The sequence below is a fragment of the Scylla paramamosain genome, chromosome 22 (genome assembly GCF_035594125.1).
Source record: "Scylla paramamosain isolate STU-SP2022 chromosome 22, ASM3559412v1, whole genome shotgun sequence".
Classification (NCBI taxonomy): domain Eukaryota; kingdom Metazoa; phylum Arthropoda; class Malacostraca; order Decapoda; family Portunidae; genus Scylla; species Scylla paramamosain.
Genome location: NC_087172.1, coordinates 13,714,076 through 13,723,719, shown reverse-complemented (window position 1 = coordinate 13,723,719; position 9,644 = coordinate 13,714,076). Strand labels below are relative to the sequence as shown.

The 9,644-nt window shown below is 48.2% G+C and overlaps 1 protein-coding gene across 1 annotated transcript; it reads right to left on the bottom strand.

Annotated features, from left to right (window-relative positions):
- Positions 1-5,052: 5,052 nt before the first annotated feature.
- LOC135111889 (probable serine carboxypeptidase CPVL) lies at positions 5,053-9,614 on the bottom strand. The gene is made up of 5 exons (XM_064025586.1): positions 9,222-9,614; positions 8,728-8,847; positions 8,359-8,570; positions 7,179-7,368; positions 5,053-6,970 (listed from the first exon to the last, which is right to left on the bottom strand). Exons 1-5 carry the CDS (start codon positions 9,426-9,428, stop codon positions 6,677-6,679), a joined length of 1,023 nt encoding a protein of 340 aa, XP_063881656.1. The 5' UTR covers positions 9,429-9,614; the 3' UTR covers positions 5,053-6,676.
- Between the last annotated feature and the right edge of the window lie 30 nt (positions 9,615-9,644).

Sequence of the window (9,644 nt, the reverse complement as noted above, 5' to 3'; positions counted from 1 at the left end):
TATCTATCTGTATATCTGCCTGGCTATCAATGCATTCATCTAACTATCAATCCATCTATCTTTATCTATCTAGCCTATCCATCTACCAACTTCTTCCTTTCTTATTCATTTATGACCTACTTCCTTATGCATCACAAGTGTATGGGGACGTGCAGAGGCGGCAATCAGCGGCGAGAGCAAAATAATGAGTACAGTATAATTATGATTTGTCTGTATTCATTACCATGTCCGTGTGTGTGTGCGTGTGTGTGTGTGTGTTCATCTGCGTCTGTCCGCCTGTCTTTCTGTCCGCCAGTGTGTTCATCAGGCGCTTCAAAAGTTATCATTGGCTTTTAACGGAGAAATATTGGTAATTTTTTTTTTTACATTTTTACATCTAAACATCATTTATTTTTCCTATGATAATTTACAACTCTTTAGACACTTTTTTTTTTTGTACTATAGTCTCTTAAATATGTAGTTATGTAGCTTTGAAAAGGAGGAAATTAATCTCTCTCTCTCTCTCTCTCTCTCTCTCTCTCTCTCTCTCTCTCTCTCTCTCTCTCTCTCTCTCTCTCTCTCTCTCTCTCTCTCTCTCTCTCTCATTGTGCGTCCATGCAGGCAATATTCAACAGTGTTCTGAATCCAAATCCAACAAGGCCACAACAATACACAGATTAACGTGCATCTGCATTTTCTTGAAGATACACTTTCCTTTCAACCTCGCCAAGATTCCCAGCCAGGTGCTCATCATTCACCCCCTCCCCCACAAGCTGCGCCTTCCACGAATGTTCCATCCCTCTACAGAAAAAAATAAATAAAAATAAATAAATAAATAAATAAATAAATAAATAAAATAAAATAAATAAATTGAAAAAAAAATCTAATCCTAAAATTTTGATCTGATAAAGGTATGTTCCTTCAGAGAGAGAGAGAGAGAGAGGGAGACAGACAGACAGACAGACGCTCCTTCACGTCATATTACCGGAATGAACCGAAACGATACTGAAATAATATCAACGTTTTCATTCGGGAGGGTTCGGTTCGCTTATGTTAGGTTTTACATTAATTCAGTTCTTTAATTTTACTATAGATCCCTTCCCTGTATAAGTCACGATTTGAAAAAGGTATCGCGAAATCAGAAGGCTAGGCTATTCCCATGATACCCCAGATGATCCCTACACATCCGCTTTAGCAATACATCTACATCTTCCACACACCACAACAGCCCACAGGCATAACGATTTGTGCCACACACACCACACATGGACCAAATAACAATTCTAGACCATACGAAGAACCGAACTGAGTAACAGGGAAGAACAGAGATAAACTTAGAACCAAAAATACCGTTGCTTACCTTCCCCTTCCGGAGCCTTCATCAGTTCACTCTTCCAAACACATTATTTTGGTCTCCTCACGCTTCATTTCCTCATTTTTTTCGTCTTTTTTCCACGGACAGATGAATGAAGTCACTAGGATACCACTGTAAGTCACTACAGTGGCGTGTGGTGAGCGGTGAGGCTATGAGGTTTATTCAGAGGTACTGTAAGCGTGAACGTAAACAAACACGCTCAACCCACCGCATGCTGTTCATTACAGAGGGTTAGGAGCCAAGAGGAAGAATGTAATTGGAGATGCGTTATATAAGGAAGAACTAGTGTAGCAAACTGAGACGACCATATTATTTGAAGTGAGGAAGAAGAGGAAGAAAAGGGGACAACAAGAAGAAGAGTAAAACGAACTGAAAAACTGATCAAGAAGAACATGAAGGAGTGCGGAGACAAGGCAACTCCCTTCCATCAAATGAACCGAGCCATTTGAAGCACTTCTGGCCGCACCTCCACTACATTCAAAAGGCTCTAGCTGTAGTGACGCGGTTTTCAAGGGTGTTTTTATGGTTCTGGTGGCAGATTGGTAAGATTTCTACGTTATTAACAGGAGGAAGACTCTTGAGAACCCAACTAAACACCTCTGGCCTATGAAAAATGGTCGTGGTGAGAGAGCAAAGCGTTTTAGCTTCACGGTCCTAAACATATCGTATACTACTTTGTTGTTGTTGTTGTTGTTGTTCCTACCTCAGTAGAACAATATAAAATCAGCGGAAGCATTAGCAATCAAACATTTCATTATAGAGTGTGACATGAACAGAGTACAAAGACAAGAGCTAGACAGACAAGTGACAGGAATTATGGGCCGAGAGGAATGGGGAAAGGAAGGTAGAAGAAGACAGAGGAATTTTAAGTGCTAGAACTAACAAGAAAACATGAAAACATTTTTGACCAAGTGCTGGACAATAAAAAAATAATTATCCAAGAGTGCAGAGAGTGACGAAGAGGAGAGACCTAAGAAGCTATCCCGTAACATGTCCAAAGAAGGCGCAAGCAAGCATTTAGGGGTAGAGCGGCCCATTACGACTGCAGGGGCGTCATCGAGAAGCGAGCACCGAAACCTGACACGTGAACGCAAGGTTTCATTATTCTGTGGCCATTGCTGCTTGTTTGTCTTACTGGAGCTATCGCAGACTGCACCCGTGGTTACTATATAAGACATGTAAATAACCCAGGAGATACACAAATACCAAAGAACTCTAACCTTCTCATCCCCCAACCACCTCTCTCTCTCTCTCTCTCTCTCTCTCTCTCTCTTAAGGCCACACAGATGATCACGGTCAGGTTACCACGTGTGTTTTCCTCCAGTGGTGATGGTGCACCCATGTTAAGCCATCACTGTAGTCATGGAGTCGTCCTTGAAAATCTTAATAAGTTCCACTAGAGCCTCTTACAACTAGTCGAGATAAGAGGTCAGAACGTTTGAGGGTACGGACATTCTCTCTCTCTCTCTCTCTCTCTCTCTCTCTCTCTCTCTCTGTATGTCTGTCACCGCTAGAAAAATAAGCAAACAGATAACATTCATGAATCGGGTGCATGAGTGACAGTAACACTCAGCACAGGAACGTGGTGAAGCCACGGCGGGAACACTCCAGCATCAAGTCGTCATTGAACCTTACGCCCTTGATATGAGACGGCTACTAGTGGACGGGTTCCATTGCCTGTCTCGACGGTGCACAGGGACGCGTGGCAGGAATGATGCGGTGTGTGGCTCGCCAAGACAGAGCAAAGGAAGTCAGACAGGTGCCCGTATCTGAAACACTTTTGTCCGCATACCGACTACTTTCAAAAGGCTCTAGTTGAAGTGACGCAGGTTTTTATGGGTGTTTTTTTTTATGATTCTAGTGATAGATTACCAACATTACTACATTATCAACACGAGGAACACTCTTGAAAACCCGGCTAATCATGTCTGTGGTGAGAGAACGAAGCGTTTCTGAATACGAGCCTAGAGGGGTGGGACGGTGTTGCGAAGCTGCCTGTCTCTTCCATCTTGCTGACGCGGTGATTTCTTCTCTTTCTCGTATCAGCAGCTCCTTTATATGAAGCTAAGTTACGCTCCCTGCTTTTGGCGCGTTGTTCTTAATTCAGTTTCATCAGCCATTATGGACTGTGGGGTGTTTTGTGGGTCATTTCGTAGTTTCGAGGATGTTTCACTGATTGTAGTGATAGTTTAAGAAGAATTCTGCATTCTCATTAGGAAAAATACCCACGAGAATTTGGCTACTAATTTATTTGAGCTTTGAAAATTGTCCCGTGGAGAGAACAAAGCCTTTGAGCGTCTTGTAGAATACAGGAATAATTATGTATATGTAAACAAGCCGGCGCGCTGCAACACTACCGCCTCCCGAACCTTCTCGTCCTCACTACTGTCACGTCCCTCGTCAGTGGTGGCAGCATTCGTCTTCCCTACCACACCACTGTGACATGCATAGCAGGAGCCTTCGTTTTACTATATAACCTGTTCATCTTCACTACTGCTATGTCCTTCATCTTTCACCCTTCGTCTTTCATCCGCTACCTCTCTCCTTGTTTCAGATCCAATGGTGTGGCTCCTCGCAAACCGCCTCATCAGGGCCCACAAGTCTGCTGCCGTTCGCCCTTCCTTGGTCTTCTTTCATGTTCGCGATTCGAAGTTATGAAATTTTCTCACTCGCTGCATACTTCAGACAAACTCAGTGTGAATATTTTTGCATGCATTAACCTTGACAGATTAGAGAAATGTGGAGTAAACGCGTGACGTCATCCTCCCGTGGTGCGCCTCACCCCGCCCACGCACTCCCTCAACACTTACGACCCCCTGGCTAGGGAAAGAAGGAATCATGTGCCATACACTCTTTCCCTTCATGCCCTAAATATTTGTGAGTCATGCACCGGCTCTCTCTCTCTCTCTCTCTCTCTCTCTCTCTCTCTCTCTCTCTCTCTCTCTCTCTCTCTCTCTCTCTCTCTCTCTCTACCCCCTGGTGAGGGGCGCGGGTGTGGGTGGTGGTGAGCCGCCTAGCCGAGTTACATGTGGGCGGGTGTAGACACATCTCCCATCCCCTGATCCTCTCCTCCCTTTCCCCCACACAAGTTAGGATGGTGCCAAGGTGCAACTGAGACGAATGAGACGAATGAGCCGGTGAGTGAGTGAGTGAGTGACGGTGAGGGATAGCTTAGGGTGCAGCCTGGTTCTCCCCCAGCACGAGACCACCTCATAGTTACAGTGGGCGTCAGTGTACTTCGATGTCGTCACTTTTGGCTCTCTCCCCAGGCTCAGGCACGCGCATGCGCCCTGACTCATCACCGCTTCCGCACCGGCTAGGAAGGACACCACAGCCTGTCCCGGTTCAAAGGTGTGTGTGTGTGTGTGTGTGTGTGTGTGTGTGTGTGTTGTAACAAAATACTCACCATTCCGGCGAGACCCGTAGGCTTGTCATAGAGGTTGGCGGTGGAGGAGGCGCGGGAGGAGGGGTCGGAGCTGATGGGGCTGCGGGTCCAGTTGGTGTTGGGGACTTCGAGCAGGTTGAGGGAGGGGTCGTGAGGGGTACTGAACACCTCCATGTCAATCTCCGGCAGCAGGCGATCCGGGGACAGGCCGCGAGGAGGTGTCCCGCTGACGGGGGAGTCAATGGGAGACAGTCCCGGCAGAGGAGAGTCCTCCTGCACCAGTGGGTGGTGCTTCACGCTGGACCGTGTGTTGGACATCTTAGCGAGCCCTCCTAAACGTTGGTGTTCCCGCGGGTGTGAGTCAGCGGCGGAAACGTTCCGCGATGGCGGTCACCCTGAGGGCGGCAGGGAGAGGCACTGCTCACAGGCAAGGGCGGGGCGCGGCGAGGAGCGCGGCGGATCTGAGGAGATCGAGAGTTTGTGCAAGATGCCGAGCGAGGGCGAGACGTAGAGGTGGCGGTGTGGGTTGGTAGCTGTGCGAGGTACCACTGAGGGCAGTCTGCGACTGAGTGCTGCCCTCGCTACCTTCTCTGGGGCGCCCTGCCAACTCTTTTCCCCTCGCCCCGCCCCGCATCATCTTGCCCCGCTGCGCACGCCCCTCCGGCCACCTGTGGCACGTGCTCGTCTCGGTGCACGGCCGGTAATCCCTATAGGCAGGGCCAGCTGCCGCCTCGCCACGGCTTGACGAGTGGAGGTTATCGTTTCCTTCAGCTACAAAGGAAGCTCAGCCAGCTGCACACGCATTACCATGAAACTGGTTTGTCATCTTGGCAGGGCAGCAGGCGGTCACCGTGTGATATCACCCTACATGGCAAGCCCAGTTTCAGGACTGTAACTGTTCACATCACGTGCACTGGCATGAGGGAAATATTCAATGCAAGAACTGGTGTGACGCCGCACTGTTGCTATTTATATAGCTCAGGCAACGACGCCTCGCATCATCCTATATTATATATTAAACAGGTGCTGTACTGCCGACTGCTGTGGGATCGAGTAGGGTTACACACCCTCTCTTCTCCTCAGCCATGACGCCTCCTTTTTAAAAAGCACACGGATTTTGAGTCACATTCATACATTACAACAAGAGAAGCATTGCCTGGCCGGGCCCCCCGTCCTCTCCCCCTGCTGCAAATTATCGCCACAAACCGCCAGACGCCGCCGAGCAAACTGACACGCGAGGTGATGCAAGAGTGATCTGTACTCAGGAGGGCCTTCACTCCATCTGTGGTGCATGCTGAGCAGGCAGGCAGGCAGGCAGGGCCCGGCAGACACTGCAGTCACCACACGCTGGTACATATCAGCTGCTGCGTCAAGCGTAATAGCTGCTCCAGTCAAAACTATAAATAACTAACACGAGTTGTTCCGTCACGATATTCAAAAGAACACTCGTCGTACCTGTGAACATGTTTAAATCCACCAAAAGATTAATGGTGCCCAAGTTATGACGCGACCACTGCTTGGTGTACACATAATGGTGAACATACGAAACACAAGTCTGTGATAGAGAACAACATGTATTGTACACCGCCACACACAATTCATTCCGCTGCTGCTGCCCCTCTTACCCCCACCCCACAACATCTGCCAGGCGGCGGTGAGGGTGCCAGCCGCCACAACCAAGGGACTCACGTAACACTTTAAGGGGGGGGGTCAAGCTGAGGAAATGTGACCAACATGTCCAGACAACAATGATTTCTGTCTTAAAACTCTTCTCCGTTAACAATTACAAAGAGTGGAGGTGCGGAGCCTGGGCGTGGCGGCCCGTGGTGGTGGTTCAGGGAGATGCTTGGCACAGGTGTCATGGTCACGTGTCACTGGCAATGAATGAGTGTCCATGGCGCCTGCCACACAAGCCGCTCCGTCACGCCGCGGCGTCCCTAAAGGAAAGTGTCCCGCGTCATGAATCTCTTCAGCATGTCGAGCGCCTCGAGTGGCTGCCGGTGACCCACCTCGTGGCCGGAGCAGCGCACCAACAGCCGCACCAAGCCTCGCGCCTCCTGCACGTTCCCAGCCAGCTGCCCCTCCACCCACCACGCTCGCCGGGGCGCTTCAAGGTACTCCTGCGCGTGGTTCCAGTGCAGCGAGCGCGCCAGCATCTCAGATGAAGCATACGGCACGGCAAGGTCCAGTTGTCCGTTGAACAGCATCACCTTGATACTGTTGTTCAGCATCTGAGGGAAGCAGTGCGTGTTACTCACAGCCGCAGCCTCGGCTCACCCAGTCTGCCGCTCACTCAGTCAGAGTTGAAGCTCCAACACTCTGAACACTGACAGGGTAGTCTCCTCAAGTCCTCATGATAAATCTATGAATTCATTTTTTGCGACAGACTTGACAACACCTTAACACACACACACACACACACACACACACACACAGTACCTCCTCCAGCCAGGGTTCGACGCTGCGCATAACATCTCCCTCGTAGAACTTGCCGAGATAGCCATCAAAGGGATAGTAGGTCTTGTTTCCCACGTGGAGGGCGCGTCGCACGTAAGGCTTTTGCACGTGCTCGTCAAAGTAACGCATCTCCTGCAGGCGGGGCGGTGTATGAGGGAAGGCACGGCCGATGCTCAGGGATGTGGTATACAGCACTTTACAACACATTCTTACGACACGTTCTTAGAAGAGGCGACACATTGCTATCACTACGTGTCACCAGACACTAACGAACTAACTGACCAACAAACCAAATAACTTGTTAAATAATCATCTAACCAAGTAACTAACTTATTCATTAACTACCTAGCTCATTAATCAACTAACTAACTAATAGCACGGGACACGTCATCAAACACTCTTGAAAACATCACACACTACTTAACACACTCTTAGAAACCGACTCAAAAATAACACACATTACCAAACACTCTCTAGAAAAACACACACATCCTATCCTAGAATTTAATAGTGAGTTTTGATAAGAGTGAAGTAAATTTGCGGCACGCTTTGAAATAAGATAGGGAAACGTAGAAAAGCCAGAGTGAAAGCGTCAGTCAGCGCGGGGTTATGCTTGCGTGATCCCAGGGGCAAAATCTCTCTCTCTCTCTCTCTCTCTCTCTCTCTCTCTCTCTCTCTCTCTCTCAACGCAAATATACATATATTCCTGCCGCTCTTCAGCACTTGTGTGATATCAAAACACTCACGCCTACATATCACCTCACACTTCACACACACACACCAACTGTTCATCCACCCTTCCACTCCTGCACGCTACTCACCCAGCAGTCACCCCTATAGCCACTCCTGCACGCTACTCACCCAGCAGTCACCCCTATAGCCACTCCTGCACGCTACTCACCCAGCAGTCACCCCTATAGCCACTCCTGCACGCTACTCACACCCGTATTAAAAAAAAAAACCTTTGTTCTCATCACCACGACTATTTCCAAAGGCCACAGGGATGATTAACCGTGTTCACAAGATAGTTTTTCCTTCTAATAATGTAGAAACCTTGTTAATCTGTCACTATAACCGTAAAAACACCCTAGTTTAATCTACTATATAGATCCTTTTGAAAGTAGTCGGGGTGGGGTGATGAAGCGTTTCAGAATATGGCCACTACCTGTCACTCCCCTTCACCCACACACCTGAGAACACTGGGTTATCAATGAAGGCAATGTTGAAGTGCTTGGTGGAGGTGTGTTCGCGGGGCACCAGCTCTCTGTCCACAGTGACGGAGAAAGGACCGTGCATGCCAAAGAGGCCGAACATCGAAGAGAAACCAGGCCCGCCGTCCAGCCACACCATGACAGGGGCGTCCTTGCATCCCTCCTGCGGGTAGTGGTGGTGATGGTGATGGGGGAGTAGAAGAAAAAGTAAGTATAGCATTCAGTATTTAAGTATAATTCAAAATATTAGTGAAAAAAATTAATGCTCTACGACTACTACTGCGGTGTCAATACTAGTGTAAGTGTTAGCGACGCCTTACTCTGGCCGGGAAGAACCAGACGAAGTGATTGGAGTCGAAGGTTTTGTCGACGGTAAAGAGACCTGCGTAGCTCAGTGCGTACTCCTCTCTCAGCGGCACGCGACTCAGTCTCCGCGCCTCCTGAGAGAGAGAGAGAGAGAGAGAGAGAGAGAGAGAGAGAGAGAGAGAGAGAGAGAGAGAGAGAGAAACGATGGCGAAAACACACGTATTAATTGAATATACGTGTAATTATTAAGAGTTTTCAAAGGTGTCTTCATGATTCTAGTGATAGCTGGCTTTACTGAATGTCATAGGAATTTCCACGGTAGTAGTAGTAGTGGTAGTAGTAGTAGTAGTAGTAGTAGTAGTAATAATAATAATAATTTAGCTCATTTTCCCCTCATATTCGTAACGACTCCACTTGCCTCCACCCACAAAAGAGAACCAGGGGTCTCTATCAGCACAGAGGGGTCACTATTCCACCCTCATGTCAGTCACGACCACTCATTCACTACCTCAATCTTGCCGGCTTCCAGGAGCGGGGTGAGGAAGAGCGGCTCCCCTACATCTTCAAGCTCTGGCGGTGGTGGTGTTGGTGGTGATGGCGGGCCTGAGGTCATGGAGAGTAAGCCCAGCGGATCGTCCACCAGGCAGGACAGCACCACCGCCACCGCCGGCACCATCACCGCCACCCACGCCACGCCTGCCGGACCCCGCTCCATACTCCGGCAATCACGCTGGGGGATAGATGGATAGACGTATAGATAGATTAATGACAACAACAATAATAATAACAAAAATACCTAATAATAATAATAATAATAATAATAATAATAATAATAATAATAATAATAATAATAATAAATACGTAGAAAAAAGGGAAAATCAATCTTGCTGTAGAACCAAATCCCGAGAAAAAAAAAAAAAAAAAAAAAAAA

Excerpts from the sequence above, each read along its gene's own strand:
- LOC135111889 (XM_064025586.1), bottom strand. The coding sequence starts at position 9,428 with ATGGAGCGGGGTCCGGCAGGCGTGGCGTGGGTGGCGGTGATGGTGCCG. Across the intron at positions 8,848-9,221 it reads TGGAAGCCGGCAAGATTGAG|GAGGCGCGGAGACTGAGTCG; the intron begins GTAGTGAATGAG and ends TCTCTCTCTCAG. Across the intron at positions 7,369-8,358 it reads GTGAAGGGGAGTGACAGGTA|CATCGGCCGTGCCTTCCCTC; the intron begins GTGGCCATATTC and ends CACATCCCTGAG.